The sequence below is a fragment of the Rosa rugosa genome, chromosome 7 (assembly GCF_958449725.1).
Source record: "Rosa rugosa chromosome 7, drRosRugo1.1, whole genome shotgun sequence".
Lineage (NCBI taxonomy): Eukaryota > Viridiplantae > Streptophyta > Magnoliopsida > Rosales > Rosaceae > Rosa > Rosa rugosa.
This window is the reverse complement of record NC_084826.1, coordinates 33,142,635-33,161,701: the sequence shown is the minus strand read 5'-3', so window position 1 is coordinate 33,161,701 and position 19,067 is coordinate 33,142,635. Positions and strand designations below refer to the sequence as shown.

The 19,067-nt window shown below is 40.9% G+C and overlaps 1 protein-coding gene across 1 annotated transcript; it reads left to right on the top strand.

Moving 5' to 3' along the window:
- The first annotated feature begins 17,550 nt into the window (after positions 1-17,550).
- Positions 17,551-19,004, top strand: LOC133723915 (protein C2-DOMAIN ABA-RELATED 1-like). The gene is made up of 2 exons (XM_062150789.1): positions 17,551-17,874; positions 18,434-19,004. Exons 1-2 carry the CDS (start codon positions 17,764-17,766, stop codon positions 18,818-18,820), a joined length of 498 nt encoding a protein of 165 aa, XP_062006773.1. The 5' UTR covers positions 17,551-17,763; the 3' UTR covers positions 18,821-19,004.
- Positions 19,005-19,067: the final 63 nt, after the last annotated feature.

Genomic DNA, 19,067 nt, shown 5'->3' with positions numbered 1-19,067 from the left:
AAGCCCCATGTGTCTAGTTTCTGAGGAATTTTACGGTTTGTAATTCCGACTTTTCTAGAAGTAGTTATGGCAATTTAAGTGAAGGCAGTTCAGCTTGAATGAGAATCTGCAACACAGAAACTGTTGTGCAGAACACCTAACTTCGCTGAATTACTGGGAACTGCTCGGATGGAATTAAGAGCTGTACCCTATATTCACGGAAAGCCCCATGTATTTAGTTTCTGAAGAATTTTACGGTTTGCGATTCCGACTTTTCTAGAAGGAGTTATGGCAATTTAAGTGAAGGCAGTTCTGCTTGGACTGGAATCTGCAACATCTTTTACAAGTTCATGTCTAGAACCGAACTTCGCTGAATTACTGGGAACTTCTCGGATGGAATTAGGAGCTATACCCTATATGCACGGAAAGCCCCATGTGTCTAGTTTCTGAAGAATTTTACGGTTTGCGATTCCGACTTTTCTAGAAGGAGTTATGACAATTTAGAATATGTGCATATATATTCTACATGTCATGACTACGGTTGACCGATTCGATCGGATTCAAAAATATGGTGAAATTAGCTAAATTTTTTTACACAACTGATAATTTATTATAATAATCTCATCCAACGGTCGGTTTTTCCATTTTATTTGAATTGATAGAGGTTGCCCTTTGGAGTGTATGATATATATAAATATAGGTTTATAAGAGTAACTAAGTTTGACCTAGCTGATCGAATTTGAAACGAGAACCAAATTGGCTGGATTTTCTACTACCACCATAAAACATTACAATCTCTCCATCGAGCGGTTGGTTTCTCCGAATTCATTTTCCATCGATAGAATTTTTAGAATGAACCTCAACAATTTTTAAATGCAATATATAAGTCAATACAACTTCAGGAGGCAAATTGGTATAGGCCAACGTCTTTGTAATTAAAATTGAAGTTTTTATCTTATGTTCACGCACATCCATCGATGGAATATTTACAGACGTGATGTGAAAAAATAAGCACGTTTTGCGGTCGTCATGCCATCGGTCAACTAAGAAGACATACAAGTAACGACGGTTGACCAATTCGATCGGATTCGAAAATATGGTGAAATTGGCTAAATTTTTTACCACACTCATAATTTATTGTAATAATCATATCCAACGGTTGGTTTTTCCATTTTCTTTGAATTGATAGAGGTTGCTCTTTAGAGTGTATGATATATAAATATAGGTTTATAAGAGTAACTAAGTTTGACCTAGTTGATCGAATTCGAAACTAGAACCAAATTGGCTTAAATTTTTACAACCACCATAAAACATTAAAATCTCTCCATCGAGCGGTTGGTTTCTCCAAATTCATTTTCCACTTCATGTTTGCTTTAAAATGAACCTCAACAATTTAAATGCAATGTATAAGTTATACAACTTTAGGAGGCAAATTGGTATAGACCAACATATTTGTAATTAAAGTTGAAATTTTTATCTTATGTCCACGCACATCTATCGATGAAATATTTACAAACGTGATGTAAAAAAATAAGCACGTTTCGCGGTCGTTAAGTCATCGGTCAACCAAGAAAACATATAAATGACTACAGTTGACCAATCCGATCGGGTTCGAAACTATGGTGAAATGGACTAAATTTTTAACCACACGCATAATTTATAGTAATAATCACATCCAACGGTCGGTTTTCCCATTTTCTTTGAATTGATAGAGGTTGCTCTTTGGAATGTATGATATATAAAAATAGATTTATAAAAAAATTAGTGTCTTTAAATATTTATTATAAATAAAGCCCACAAGGCCCGTCCCGAAAAAGCCCGCAAGACCCGCTTTATATGGACGGGCTTGGATCCTTCGATTTACAAAAAAGCCCGGCCCGCCATTATTTAAAAATATAGTAAGGCCCGGCCCGGCCCGTTGACGAGGCCTATTATCATGCATCACTATTTAATTAAATATGAAAAGCAGCTAACCGAGTGAGTCTCAAGTCCCCTACCTGGATTCCGATGCTTATTTTTCACGTAAATCGAGCGTCACGAATCTTCCGTTCCTCGGGTAACTGGAGTCCTAAATCCAACATAATTATCATTAGTTTTTCGTCAAACAAGTATTTAAAATCTCGACGATTAACTAATCGTTCGACTAACATTTCCTTGTTTCACTAGGATTGACCATAGTTTGACCAGTGTTGACTTTGCGCACAGCATGCTTTAAGTGCTAACAATTTCTCTAAATGTAGTTTTATCGACCACATACACTCTTCCGACCAATCATGACCATATTGAAATAATTCGAATACCGGCTAATTCCCTTTCATATTGGGTGACCCAAAACTACTAAGGGCACCCATCTCACTTTACTTTTCACTTCAACTAAGTTTTAATTTTCTTAACCTCTCTGTATAAAGGTTGGCATCCACTTAAATATGGAATTCTACCGAAACTTACTTCACCTATCAACAGCTCCAATCACTAACAAGCATGCATGTACTAAGTAATTGTTCCAAACAATTATATACGCAATTCATCTAGTTTATGTGCAGATGCAAATTGTAAAGTAATTACACTAATCCACAAACACCTTAACAATTGCATCACAATCCCATAACAGAGTTAAACTTACACTCAGAAAATTCAAATTTCCACAACAACAACCAAGTTCTTAGCTCACTTTGGGAGTACAAACTCAAGAATGGTGTTTGAAGTGCTACCTCACTTCCTCGACAAGAACATAGAAACTGGCAGAATACCTTTTTCGACGAAGAATTGCAGCCTGAAATCCTCCTTTGTTCACTTTCTCCATAACTCCACAAATTCTGAAATTAAACACAACCAGACCTCAATTTCAATTCTAGCATATCTAATTGAATCAAAAATGGCCCACGGAAACCCGAAATCACCACCGTGAACAGTGATTCGAACGGAGACCGTAAACACCCAAATCCAACTTTCCCCAAAACGTAATCGAATTCAAAATTTGTCTATACTAGCGTGTAGAGCTCAGAGAGGAGATTATGTTTCATACCATGTATGGCTCAATCCCTCGCCGGAGTTGTCGGTAAAAAATAGATGACTGGCATCGCCGATCTTCTGTTGGCAGTCTTCAAAAAAGAAGTTGCAGTTTTTAATCTTTCTTAGCATGTGTGCTCTTGCCCTCCTCTTATGTACTTGTATTTTAAAGCATTGAAGAGTGTGTTTGGCTCCAAAACCAGTCTGGTACAAACTGTCTCTTTTGAGTGCGCGAGCGTGCCAGCACCGTGGGGTGCAGTCGTCGGGGAGCCCATTGACCTGACTTCTTCTTCAAACGATGTGGACGAGGAGAGCACCAACCTCGTCACAAGGTTCTTTTCTATGCCTTCCGGAAAAGGACTTCTTGCCTTACGGGTAAGGGCTTTGGTTGTGATCTCTTCGCGTCACCGAATCGATACTCAACGTTGTAGGTTGAGCAGAGCAATCACTGGGAAGTTTGGAGAAAGCACGGGTTTTGCTAAAGCGTGACTTTAGCTTCGCTGGGTTGCGAGGGCGTTACCCTTGCTTCGCTGGTTTGCAACTAGGTTGCAGGTAGGTTTGCTCCGGGGAGGCTTTGATAATCTGTATGATTAGTTGATTTTAGAGAGTTGGCCTTGATTCGTCCTTGAAACCTGGTATTTATACCTAGGGTTTCGACTGTTCCTTGCCATAGAAGGATTATTGATTGAAGTTTCCTATTCAATCTCCGCTACTTGACTCCAATAAGGGCTCTTTTTCCTTATGGATCTTGGAATGAGTGAAGCTGTAACCCAAACCCAAGTAGACTTATTTTTAGGCCGCAGGTATCGGCCTGCTATGCCAAATCCACTAAAGGATCTTGCCAAAAATACTTTTGGGCTCAAACATTGCCCCCCAGGCCTCAAGATAAGGCCCGCGAAAATGTAACTGATTGAAGGGGACTAAAACGACACGCCTACTGATCGAAACGAGGCCATTAATGAAGGTTGCGTCTATTCGCTTTGTCAAATGTCTTTTCGTCGCATCGTTTCCCTTACAAATCTCTTATTTAAATCCCGCAGCCACTTCAAACCTGTCACATCAGAAACCCTTCCAGTCTCCTAAACCCAGAAAACTTCTTATTCCAAACATCTTCCTCACAGAAACCCAGAAATGGCTCCCCCAAAGAAGATAATCATCGATCAAGAGGAGGAACTCAATGAGAAGGCCGCCCACACTTGGGGAACCAGCATCGGTGCCTGCTGTCACATCCACACCACCACTCAGAGACCTCTGCTTCTCAAGCTCCCAAATCGTCATGTCGGACTGGGTCCAGCGCCGTGAGATTCCATCCCAGCTGACGCTATTGCCCTCTACGGCCTACCCATTCGCCGACCCATTCCAGTCCTCTGAAGGACCCCTGGAGATTTCAGTAGTTGGGGTGCGCACCACCACCGAGCAAAAATAGGGTATTGGCCATCCACCATTAGCGCAGCAGAGCTTTCCTGGTATCTCGAAGCGCGAGCGCGAGATCTGGCTCACTGGAACGCTGTAGGTATTACCCATACTATTGATCTATGCTTTCGTCTTCCGCGCGGTGGCAATCACTCACCACTGGCCGCCTTTCTCTGTTTCTGGAACACCGCCACCAACACTTTCGATTTTCGATTCGGACAAATGAGTATCACCTTGCTAGATATTCTCACCATTACTGGATTACCCATCGATGGAGAGCCCTACCTGCATGGACAATTTGACTCCGACACCTTCACTTCAACCATGGCCTAAACCGGTCGCAGCGCTCATAGCAGTTCCTATCCGCGGTGGTTGGCCTATTACCGCAGGGAACACAATGCGACAGGCGGAATTGCTTTTCTGGAGTATTGGCTCTCCAAGTTCATCTTCTGCAACTTCGCCAACAAACCCACTGGTCCTTGGACTTTCCTGGCCACGGCCCTCTACAACGGCCGCCGCGTGGGGCTCGGACAACCAGTATTGGGCGCCCTCTACCGCACTCTATACCAGGCCACCATGCATCCTTTTGAGACTAGCATCTCTGGCCCTTTTTGGATCCTTGATTTCTGGATTCAAACTTATTTTCCATATTTTCACCGCGACGACATTCCACTGCTTCCGTCGGCTAATGAACTCTTGGGTCAATGGCTCAGCCGCGAGGCAAGGTACACATCCCCACCTTATTCCGAGTGTTTCACATATTTGTACCTTATGCACGAAATGCCCTATTGCGACTTAGTGCTTGGTAGAAGATTCCCACCTCCACTTGAAAATGGGTTCCTTCCTGGGGCTCCTAACTACAACTATCGCGCGCGCTTGGCTTTTCGCTGCGCGATCTCCTGCTCAGACATCAGGCTCACTGCTGATGAACTCAGTTACGAGCTTTACGCTCCTAACCACTTTTGCTCGCCAGTTTGGTCTCATCCAGTTAGTACCATTCCCCCTCTATGATGCCTGGAACTACAACACTTCCTGGCGTAGAATTGGCCCCACTACTGGGCCTCCACTAGCACAAAGCATGCTTGCACTAGTCGATCTCCCTACTGGGGCAATGACATCGCTCTCGTTGATGGGACCGCTGAAGATTATGATCAATGGTGGAAGGAAGTCTCTGTTAATTGCTGGAGGCAAAGAGACGACGAGCTCTTCGCGACCATCTTTGAGGAACTGAGATATCCCTATGACGCTGATACTGAGTTGCTTGCTCGCTTTCCTGAAGATGAGGCATGATCCCCGCCACTTGAACAGGCTCCGCGACCCGCGAGAGCCCCGCGTCAGGTCCAGGCTGGGATTGTAATTCGCGAACCCCAACAAATAGGTAAATGCCTTAGAATGTTCTTCATTTTTCTTCCTGGTTTTCCCTTTTTAACTCAAACTTTATTACATCAGGGAAGTGTGCCACCTTCTGGCATTCGTGCAGTTGATACTTCTCCGGCCACTAGTCAAGCCGCTAAGCAGAAAGCAATAGTGACGGAGCCTGAAGTCGAAGACTCCTCCTCTGACGATGATGACCCACAAACAGTAACGATTTCTCCCTATAAGGCCTCGACGTTTCATTTCAAAGTCTAATCTTTCAATCCTGACAGATTGCCGCCGCTTTAGCTCGAAAGCGCAGTCGCTCTGATCCTCGAACTGATCCGTGGGCAGAAGATGAACCAATCGCTGATCGACTGGTAATACACATTTAAAGCGAGTCTGAAATCTTCGTTTCATTACGTACGACTCTATAATGCTCCTCCCCTGCAGGTTCGTCGTAGGTCTTCAAGGCAAGTTGGTGAAGAATCCTCCGCTGCTGGCGAAGATGCATCTGATTCACACGCCTAAGCACCAACTGGTTCCAACAATCCTCCACCTCCTATCAGTGCTGCAAACAATATGCAGTTGGCTCTGGTACCGGTACAGGTCATAGATGATAGCTCGCCTGAAGTGGAGGAAAGAATGCCACTCCCAGACACACCTCGCGAGCAACCAATTACAACATTCACCATGGAACAAGTAGCGCTTGATTCAGTTCCAGACTCTGGCAAGACTGTTCAAGAACCAGTACTAATAGCAATTCTCCGCGAGCCACCTGCTGGAGAGGTGACCTTCCTTATAAATGTCTTTTTACTCTTAACCTCCCATTTTGGTTCTTTCTGACAACGTCTCCTTCTAGGATCAAAATGCCATTCCAAATGAGGAAGCAGCTGTCGCCGCCGGAGAGATAGCGGTTGAGAACCCTGCTGAACCAATTCTCGATGTGGTTGGTCAGGAGCCTGCCCCCCATGCCCCCCAAGTCCTTGAAGCAGGGGAAGTAGGAGAACCCCCTGAGCCAGTGCCAGAGGAAGTCCCAGTCGCGGAGCCTCTTGAGGCTCTCGAGGCTCAATAAGCTCCCCCGTCCACATTAGAACGGTTAGCTTGCGTACTTGAAGTGACTCCTCTTGGCGTCGTAGATGATGCCAGAGAAGGCCTTCGTCGTTTCCTGGGACCTGATATTCTAACGCCCGGCACGCCTGTAAGAGCTTTATAGTACCTGAGGGTACTTCTCCGCAAGGGTGCCATCACTGAAGACCAATTTCAAGATATCGACCAACTGCTGCAAGACCTCCCTAGGTGGCTTAATGAAAGGGCAGCCGCGACCGCACATGCCAAGCAGACCGAAACATACTATCAGACCCTTGCTCAACAGACGGACACTTCGCGCGATTTCTTGGGCGACCGGGCCAATCTCATCCGGGATTTGACTCTTGCGAGAAACCATCTGCTGTCCCAGATCCAGGATCTTTAGGCCCAATTAACTGCTGTGACTGCTAGGCTTGCCCATGAGGAACCTTAACTGGAGCAGCCCCTAGCCGCTTTCGAGACGCTGTCTCAAGAACTGGCCCAAGCTCGCGTAGCAGCCCAACAGGCCGCACAAGCTGCCGCTGATGCTAGTTTTCGCCTAGATGAACATTTCCTTCGCTTAACTCATGCAGGCCGAGGGCTTTAGGCCTCTAGTGTTAGGCCCATTATTTTGTATGAACAATATTAATATTAATATTTAGGGTTTAGTGAAATATTCAGCCCACATTACCTGGCCCAAATATTTTTTAGATTTACAGGCAGTTAAGAGCTCAACTTTGCCTTTATTGCATATTAAAACCGTTTGAAAGGATAACCTCGAAATGGAACGGTTACCTTCTCGAAGACTGCTCCGCTTCCCACGCGTCTTCAATTTTCCTTCCTTTCCGAGATCATAGCATTCAATTCTATTGATATTCCCATTGATGGCGTTGAAATTGCTTCAACTGCCCATCGAAAGATTGAAGCCACTGAGGTTGGCCCTATAAATATCTGTACTTTGGAGAAGTGAAAACATACGCAAACATGGCTTACCCAGAAACAACTTTGCAAGCCCTGCTTCTTTTCCTTCTATTTCTGAAATCCTCTCCTTACGATCTCGCCCTTAGCCTCTAAATCTTAGGCTTTATGGCTTAATCTCAATGCCTGGGTAGGCCTTATGGCCTAATCTCAGGTCCAGCCGCATGTCTTTGGTCTCTGGAAATCCGGATGGGATTCACCAGTTTCAGTTAGGCTGAAGAACACGCGGCGCTCCTAACGCGGGGTACCACATTCTGGGGAGTCCTTCTCCTCAGATTTCCCTGCGTGGAAGGTCACTCTAGGCCGATCGTTCTTATTCCGCGGTTTACCTCCGGGGTCTGACGAACAGACTTCTATTTTTCCCCTGGAGGTAGATGAGGCAACTGGGCTGCGCTCCGCTCTGCTGTCCATCTCCATCCCGGAGGATAACCCACTAGAAGGGTTGGGATGGATTATTTCCTTCCCTCTTCTTCCAGTACAAATGATAGCAGCTGCAGTCCGGACTCAAGAGATGTGGGTGAAGAGAGGAAGAGTAAGAATGATCATCTCACTGCCTCTTCCTACCGCAAGATCCAGAAGCTCTTAGAAGATCTGAAATCCTTATGGTTTTTTAGCCACTTTTGGCTTTGTAAACCGCAAATGTAATTTTCTCGAACACATTGTACTGCTTTTGGCCGCAAAGCCACTTTATGAATGAAATTTTCTGAGTTTTATTATTTGCTAAAAAATTATTATATAATAAGGCCTCTGGTATAGGCCTTTACATATATTCCTAACACATATTGTCAAGAACATTGAAAGAAAAGTTACAATAACTGAAAAATTACTGCAAAATGTAATGGCCGCACTCAAGGCCTGGATGCATAGAGTGTTGCCCCCCTAGAGTTCTTAGGCGGAGCGAAAACATGAGAATGAGGCCACAGAACAGGCCTAGATGTAAGGGGTGAGGCGAGCCAAGGAACACTATGTTTGCCCCCCTGTCCCAGCAACTGAAGAGTCTGGGGGATCTTCGAATTCCCAAACGCTGGGGTAGTACTTCTTTAAGAACCTACCGTTGATGGGGTTGCGATGGAGGTCGCCATCCAAATCTTTGAGATGAAAAGCCCCGCGTTCCAGAATTCTGTGAATCACAAAGGGCCCTTCCCAGCGCGGGGTCCATTTACCACGACCGGTCAACTTCTCGCCAAATGGAAGTACTGCCTTCCAAACTAGTTCGCCTTCTTTGTAACTGCGGCCGCACGTCCTCTTATCATAGGCGCGAGCTATGTGTTGCTTTTCCATCACTAAGTTGTCCAAAGCCTCTAAGCACTGTCCGCTAAGATCTTCATGCTCCTGCCACATAGCCTAGACATAATCTTCACCAATCAAATGATGTTGATCTTGGACGCGCAGAGATTGAACATTGATCTCCAAAGGCAAAACTGCATCGTGACCAAACATGAGCGCATAGGGCGTTGTGGCAGTAGGATTCCGCTTGGAAGTGCGATAAGCCCACAACGTCTCATACAATGTGTCGTGCCATTGGCGAGGGTTTTGAACAAGCATCTTCTTCAGGAGGGTGATGTTGATCTTGTTGCTGGCCTCCGCTTGACCGTTGGATTGAGCGTAGTAGGGTGTGCTATGGATAAATTCGATGCCCAAGTCATTGACGAGCTTTTCTACTTCGCCACCCATAAATGCTGCCCCCCTGTCCGATACCAACACTTCAGGGATGCCAAACCTGCATACAATCACCTACTTTAAGGGTCAAGCCTTCATAAACAGACAACAATTGAAGCATAAATGACCCAAAGATAAAATATCTATTAGTGCTATATGCCGGCATCATCTTCATAATTATTAGGATTGAATAAGTATGAGACAAAAACAGAACCTAAATCTATCATATGAGACAAAAATAGAAGTCAAAATAGAAAAGGCATGTTTCTGGAAAGGGTAAACTTATAGTTTTATATTGTACTTTGCTCTGTCGGAATTCAAGCAAGTTCCTGCAACATATAAGCTACTTTTAAACTTCTAAACCCTATATCACAAACAGACAATATAAGCTTCTGAAGTACAATAAATTTTAGTTATAGTTTTAAAAAAGGGCTTTAAAAAATAACACAAGTAAGCACTTTGATCTGGTTGAAAAAGTACACAAGAATTTTGCAAATTGGAAAGGTCATACTTTGCAACTTGAAAAAGCAAAGACAACGTTATTCACTTATTCCTACTGTTACTGCTATCCCTCTACAAAGCATCAGAAAGTGGAACTTTTAAGTCAATGTACACTCAATTGGTGGGGTATAACAAGCCTTTGAGGTTACATTACTGACAAAACCGATAATGGTTTGGGTAAAAGACTAGGACCAATACAAGATAAAAATTGCAGAAACACGAAATCCAGAAACTTTAGAAGCTTTAGAAGCTCTGAAACCCAGAAACTTTAGAAGCTCTAAAACCAACATAGTCATCACATGATACTAAAACCCGAAACCCAGAACAACCAACATAATCATCACATCATACTAAAACCCGAAACCCAGCAACTTTAGAAGCTATGAAACAAAACCCAGAAACCCTTTTTCCCCAATTTTGAAATTTTGAAACCCTAATTTCAAACCTTAAACCCGAAACCCAAAACTCTTTAATCCATAAAACCTAAAGATTTGACCACCGTAATGCAAAATCCTAAACCCAACACTACTACAATAAGTTAATCAGACGACGGGTATTTGTAGTTGTGTGATGACCAGCCTCACTGTGGTCTAAACGAGTGTTGTGTGATTGAAAAATCAGACAACGGTGATTTCACCGTTGTGTGACAATACTTTGCTCAACAGAATATCTGTTTCCGTTGTGTGAATTCTGCGCAGGCATGCACGGGGATGTGTCGGTTCATTCAGACAACAGAAGAATGAATTCACCGTTGTGTGAGATTCATAACACACAACAGATATAACTCATTATTTGTTGTCTGAGGTTCATAACACACAACATATATTACTCATCCTTTGTTGTCTGATATTAATAACACACAACTGAAGTGAAATTATCTCCCTTGTCTGTTGATTACTCAGACAACAGATATGATTTCATTTCTGTTGTGTGTTATGAATCTCACACAACAGAACTTTGTTTTCTTTTGTTGTTGGTTGTTAGTTCACACAACTACTCTATTTGGTTAGCTGTGGTGTGAATATTGTAATCAAATTGGGTAGTAATTACCACAAAAACAATACTCTAATTCATATCATTCCATTACCATTTTTCAAACATCCATACATTCAAGTAACTAGATAATGTACCAAACAAGAAATCATTCCTAGCTGCGTACACTTGAATCAAAAGCTGATATAAAATTATTCCTAGATATCATTCCAACTGCTGTTCCACTGACAACTACTTGGCGACCTGATCTGCAACTGCTTTGATGAGCCCCTCAATATCAGCATCTTCATTTTTTGCATCATTTTCTGCTATAAGATGCCAAAATGACATGGAATAAGCCATTTTGATACATCAAACAAACTTCAATTGATTCACCATATACAATTTTACAAGCATTGCAATAAATTTCAATTGATTCACTGTATTCTTGTTACAAAATTGAAATCACGAATCAAGACATGAACAAAAGTGAGGAAACCAGGAAGCAATTTTGGGTACCTTCCATCCATGCCAATGATCATGATGGTATTCTTCCGCTTGCCAAAGGCAACAATATGTTGCAGACCTTCCTGCAAGTGAAATTTGGCCACTGACCATTCTGAGCTGAAATACTTTGGCAGCACACTTGCAAAAGATGAAACCCAGAAAATGGCAGATCAATAAAACATGTAATGAGGTCTTGAGAGTTGGTAGAAGAGGCAGACTAGATAACTATCAGATTAACCAAAAACTTAGAATTGCAATCAGTCAATTTGTCAACTATACCCTAACCAATCAGAAAAGTGGGAAATATTGATGTAAAGCAATGTAAAGGGAAAGTGTCATCATGAGATTGTTTATTGATATACAAGCACAATAAAGATTATGTAAATTTGGCAACATAATCTGCTGCTGAACATTTAAAGATTAATGACGCATGTAAAAACGTGACATTAACTGCAGCTTATTAACAAAATGCCAAAAATCCACTAGCTATAAGCTCCAAGGAGTAATTTTACATAAGAGTATTTATAAGAGTTCCTATCACATACATAGGCCAATAGACTCCAACAAGTTTCATTCATTCTGTCACTAAGGAAATGACAATCATATGCATATACTAATGAGCCTTTAATATTTTAAACAGACCATTAGTGACTCCATCAACCATAAGCTAGCTGTAAAACTATAACACCTAGTGAGGGGAGATCAATAATATATCTTTATCCAGAACTTAACATAGATTATTTACCAAACATCAGTTTAATTTACATGTCGAAGACAACATCACTTGTAAATGTTGTCTAGTTTGATATCCCTGCAACAAGCCAAGATTCAAATAGTTATTTCAATAATTTGAGATTCAAACTCTAGAGTCCAAGGAATAAAAAAAAAAAAAAAAAAAAACAGGTGAAATACACTGATAAATAGAAATCAAATACAAAATTTTAAGGGCCACAAAGGAAAGGAGAAGAGGGGAGGGGGGTTAGTTCACAGCTTTATGAAAGGTCAAACTAACTCTCCTATAAGAGCTGTTGCTGCTCCTCAAAGTGAATGCATCACTATGTATCCAGTTGCTTAAAATTAAATATATTTGGCTAGTAAATATATTGCTTAACAGTAAAAACATGTGAGCATGGAGACTTTGGCTAGTAATCTCAGGTTTAACTACTCATACCAATCCAGTAGGACAACAACACAAGGGCATCAATTAAACTTATAGTTTTACCCAACATTAGCAACTAGAACAATTTCACTACCCAACTAATAGACTAAACTACTAAACTTCAAGAGAATAAGAGCCTGATATTTAGCAGTCTTTCATATATATCACACATCCAATACCAGAAGGGAAGGCACACAACAAAAAAAAAACAATCTATAACCCTATTTCAAAAGCATGTCTAGGTCCATGTTTCATGACAAAAGAAGCACAACAGAATCATATACACATGAAGAGACAAAAATACATACCGAAGTAGATATTGTCTTGATTCCTTAAGTTGCATGGATAAGACATCTGTATATCACTATCTTGACCAGCAGTTTTCATTTTATTCCTCTGCACCTTGGACTTCAAGAATGCTGAAATAACAAGATTGAAAAGTAATTAGCCATTTGAAATAATACTACTAAGACAATTCTCGACAGCATTCTGAGGAGCTACTAAGACAAACAGGTCATTAGTCTCATCTACATATTTGGCACCTGCACTTGCAAAAAAAGAAGTTAAGGCCATGGCATACAATCATTTATTAGAGAGCTGAATGATGAACTCAACAGGAACACAAACACAAACACAACACTAAAAGAATGAAATCCTTGAAATCAAATAGGAACACAAAATGTCTATATACCACCTCACGAGATGCCACAATCCATTACCTAAAGAAATTTCTCTGAGTTGAAAAGGAACATCTCCAACAAAAAATTACCATTTGATATACCAGTTGCATAGCTTCTTGACCTAGGAGATATCTGCACATATAGCAACATGTCAGGAATTGACATAAGCTGGACATGCACTTCCAACAAAACAGAGGAAGGAAAACAAACGAGCTCATGCATTAAGATATTATCTTACGTGTAGTTTCTATGCACACATATTGTAATGGACAAAGAAGAAGCTTGATGTAAACCCAATAGAAAAAACATACCACTTTAATCCTTGAGCTACAGATTCAAACTTATTTAAGATCCAAATAAGCCTATAGAAGCCCATATAAGTTTTAAATGGCAGCACAAGGCCTTAAGACTTATTTCAGATTCAAAGAAGCTTAGACCAAGCAAAAAAAGAAACTAAGGAGTTGCTTCTTCAGTCCAGACCATACTCGAGAGACAAGAACAACAAATAAAAGTACTTGAAATTTAAAAAGCATCTCAGAAGTTGATTACTAGGTTGTCCGGACTCACATTCTTTATCCCATATCTGCAAAGGTTTGCCCCTAATTATCCAGAAAAATGCACAGCTTAAGCATCAAAATTACAACAAGTATGATAAACGAAAACTAAAAACACAAGAGCGAAAGACGATGAGGCATACCCAAGGCTGCATAGAATGGAGAGAAACCCAGATTGGAATGTGTTCTTGAACATATTTAACTTGCTTCTAAGTCAAGCTGCAATCAAAGCCATTTACACAATGAGCCATTTGAATGATAGAAAAAGGGTAAATAAAACTACAGTAACAAGGTAATAGTTGGATCTAATATCCAGTCCATCTCATTAGAAACAAAAAAAGAAAAGAAAACAAACAAACAAAGCCACAAAAGGTGTCAAGAAACTGCCTTTGGGGTAAATTTCTGCCAACCTAGTCAACTATGGACAACGAAAAGCACTAGACTCCTTTTGCTAGATAGCACATTCTATGTAAATTCATGTAAAACTATAATATAGTTTAAAGATAGAACTCTCACACAAATTTTAATGGCCCATATCATTAATACTCTTATATAGTTATGTGGCAAAATCATACAGCTTTCATTTGTGTTTTCTACAATGTAAAGTATCAAATTATCACTGCAACCTAAGGGCCTGAATGGAAATGAGGTAATATAGTTTGAAACAAACCCAAAAAGCTTAACAACTAGATTGAATGCAATTCCTAAGTAAAGCTCCAACAATTCAAATTTATGCAATTGATTAAACAATTCCAATCTACCTCTCCTACAATGGCAGAACGATCAAACACGAGTTATTTGACACAAAAAACTACAATTGACCCTCATAAAAAGTAAAACAAAAAAGAAAAAGAGAGGTACCATCATCCGAAGAACCATTGCAAGGAGAAGAGCCCTGTGATTTCGTTGAGTTTTCAACATGTCCTTGACCAATAGAACAAAAGCTCATTAAGTATTCAGATACAATCTCAATTCAAGTAACTACAATGAGTTCTGATAATGCATATATGATCAGCTTTTTGGTTAATGAAACTACGACTGCTCCAGATACTCATATATAAACTAAACAGAGGACAAAAATGAAGAGACAGCACCATCTATTGAATGCTTTCCAGGCATCAAGCTCTGCTTCTCTATAGCAACACTGAAATCAAATTAAAATTTTAAGTCTAGACTTTTTTCTTTTCCTGCAATTATTGGCAATTAAACACGACATTAAAGAAAAAGAGTGAGTGCCCAGAAGAGGAAGAGTGACGAAGCTTGATGAGGGAAGCGCAAGACTGAAGGTGAATTCTAGATTAACTAAAACACATCTTCAGTATCATTTCCACTCAATTCCATTAATCACAACACAAAATCCAAAATGAACACATCAATTAAAACTTGACCAAAAAAGCACCACTTCGAAAAAGAAGGAAGAGATAAGCTAGTACATACCTTCTGGAGGTGGCCTTGCTGATCCAGATTCGGCATCAAAATGCTCTCGTAGGCCTCGTTCCCGCTGTCGTTCAGCCCAAACTGGTGGAGCCTGGACAACGACCGACACGAAATGAATCTGTTGCTGCACATCGAGGTCTTCGACGAAGACGACCAGAGGCTCGAGATTCCCCAAACGAGTCGAGTTGCGGATGGCTAGACTCAACCCGTCTCAACGCTGGAAGAATCGAAAATTTAAACTCTCCGGGTTGTTGCTCATCTCGCTGCTGCTCGATTACTTGGAACCCTAGAATGTTCAATTCACAATCTGATTTTTTCAATTGAGGAAAAATTTGGTATGGATTTCGAAAAATTGAGAGGAAAATTGAGGGATTGAATTAGTGGTTTGGATTAGAAGTGAGGAGGGCACAGGAATTTCATTTTGTATAAGAAGCAGAAGAGAAAATGGTGAAGAAGATGACTAAGAGGGTTGAGAGCTGGTCGAGAGAGGTTTGGTTTTCTTTCTTTCTATAGAATCGGAGAAACTGAAGAGTCTTCTGCATCTCTTTGGATTTGGAGGGGAGGAGGAGAGAGAAAGTGGATCTAGGGCACTCTATCTCCTCCATCGCTAAAGAGGATTTGGATTTCAGGAGATAAAGAATAGAAGCAAGGAAGTTGGGATAGGCGGACCTAGGAGTGGAGGAGGCGGTGAGAGAAGGCTTGGCTAGCAACGACATCTTCCTGGAGAGGAAGGTGGCGAAGGTGTGAGGGAAAGGATAGTGAGAGATAAGGGAGTATTGAGAGAGAGAGTCGGGGAAGACAGAGAAGTTTATTGAAAGCTAGTGAAAGTCAGACAACGTATGGTTAAAAATCTGTTGTGTAAATGTATATAGGTAAAAATTTAGACAAACAAGGGGAGGGAAAATTGCCGCCTATGCCTACATATGTTTGATTTGAGTGAAACTTTGACGCGCTCTGCAACAAGTTCCATGATCAGACAACAGATCTTTAACAATCTGTTGTACAAATTTGTGCATCTTGCACAAGGTACACCTAGTACGATTTTTCAAACTTCATACAACATTCAATCACACAACGAATAAGAAAAAACTGTTGTGTGTAGAGTTCAAATTCCATGTTGGTGAGCTTGTTCTGAGAGGGAATTATGAGCTCAGAATGGAGGGAAATCAGCTTCCCATTTACACAACAGAAACGTCTTAACTCAGTTGTGTGATATCTTCCTAATTTTTTTTTTTCAATTTGCTTACATTCACACAACAGAAACAGAATTGTACCGTTGTCTGACAGAGTTTGTGTTAACACACAACAGCGGATTTCTGTTCCGTTGTGTGATGAGTGTTGTGTGTTTTGATTTTTGTAGTAGTGCAAACTCACCGTAATGTGGGATTTCATCTCCATCCTTTGTTTTTCTGGGTATCCAAACATCAAGCACGTTGTCGGCCATGTCGAAACCTTCTCCAGCTTTTCAATCGACCTTCTGCTTGTCGATTTTGTGGGCCTTTCAATCGGTTCAGCCTTCTCCTTCTTCACGCATTCAATTTTTTAGGTTTTCAGTTTTTTGCTTTCTGAATCTGGGACTGTATTACGGTTTGTGTCGCCTAAACGTAATGGGGAGGATTAATGTGGATTTGGATCCGCGATCTGAGTTAGAATAGGGCAAGGACATTTTGGGAATTTCACATCCGTGTGGGCCCCACTTTTGATGAGTTGGAACTCCACGTCAGCAACTTAACGTCTGAAATTGACGAAATTAAGTCGGAGGGACCTATTGGACGAGAAAATAATAGTGCGGGGGTGTTTTGATGAAATTGAAAGTCGAGGGACTGAATTGATGTGAGGTCCATACCATAGGGTGGTAAACAGTATTTAACCCTTAATCTAATTAACTAGCTGTAATACCGTTATAATCTTTGATCCTCTTCGTATTCTTGTTAATTGGATCTGATATGATCGGGTCAGACAAGTCATGGCATGCCCGCATTGACATGGCTACTTACTGTTATGGTAAAAGATCAGTGGGACTATTAACCAAAGAAAAAAAGATCAGTGGGACTAACGCGCCCTTCATGGTCAATCCCTCCCTCTGTAAGTCAAACTTTGTAGACAACCCTAATTCATATGAAAACACATATAAAAACAAAAATTGAGTGATGGAATCTAGAAGAAAACGAGCGCGTGATCCTTGTGAGTAATTCTTTATGGAAAGATTCGTCGCGTTGAAAATACAAGAGTAATATTATTACAGTGGCTTCTTCTAGCTAACGCAAACACTTTCAGACATTATATAAAGCAAGACAGAGTCGTGGGTTTAGTGTATATATATCAAACTAGCTACCTCCTCCTTTCTCAACAACTTCACAGTTCACACACCTTGGTCTAATTCTAAACAGATCGAGATCGCATCCATACTACTAAGCCCTTCATCCTTCTCCTACTAATTTGTTTGTGGTGCGCGATTAAATCTGGTCGTACTGTACGTTGGAGCTAACTAGCAATGGAGAACATGTTGGGTCTGTTGAGAATTCATATCCAAAGAGGAGTGAACCTTGCCGTCAGAGACATGAGAAGCAGCGACCCTTATCTCATTGTCAGAATGGGCAAGCAGGTACTTTCATTTCTTTTCTGCTTTTTTCTTCCATTTCTGGGTTTGGGAATTATATATCTACTTTTCCGCTGTAACAAATTTGTGGCAGAACGTTCTACTAAATTGTAGATTGCTATATGAATTTAAATAGTATCCGGAATAGCTTGCAATAGGCCTTTAATATCTTCAACCAAGCAACCGATCACTGATAATCCTGATCCTTACAAAAAACAGCTTGGACTGATAGATTGTAAACTATTTTCTTCTGGTGTTGATCAGGCACTTGGATTTATTATTATTTTTTTTTCCTTGATTGGACTAGTATTTTGTTTTGCATTTTAAAGTTCTAATCTGATCCTATGGTTTGTTTTTATTTTCTCTCGGCCCTTGACCTTTTTCATTGAGCATGACATAGCGGTCAATCGAAAGCACTATATGTCAATCAATAAATTAAGAAAATCTAATAGAAATATAAAAATTGAAAACAACATCGGTCTCAGTAAATATGGAAATTCTAAAGTTCCAATCCTCGTCTTGTAGTTTTTAACTCATAGCTAATAGAGATTCCTTTGTAATGCAGAAGCTAAAGACTCGTGTAGTGAAGAAGAGCGTGAATCCTGAGTGGAATGAACAACTGACTCTTTCAATTGCTGATCCAAATCTTCCAATCCTGGTCTCTGTGTATGACAAGGATACATTTAGTTTTGATGACAAAATGGGGGATGCAGAGTTTGAGATTGGTCCATTCATTAAAGCCTTGAAGATGGGTTTCCAAGGCCTTGAAGATGGAGCCATAATTTCTAAAGTGCAGGTGAACAAGCAAAACTGTCTAGCTGAAGAGAGCTCCATTATTTACTCCGAAGGCAAACTTGTACAGAACATGGTTCTCAGACTCAGAAATGTCGAGTGCGGGGAAGTGGAACTCCAATTGCAGTGGATTGATGTACCTAGTTCTAGGGGTCTATAGTTACTGATCTCACTGTGTCTGATTTTCCGTTCGTAATGTCCAGAGGAGTTACAGATGCTATCCTTCCATGTATTGTCATCAACATATGGGATGTGAGAATCTAATAAACTACAAATTGTATGCGATACCTTTTCTAATTCTATGTATGTGCACAGTAAAAAAGAAATAAATATCGCTTCCTCTAGATTGACAAAATGTCCTATGAGAAGCTCTGCTAGGATTTTTCTAGTAAGCACCAGGTTGGAGA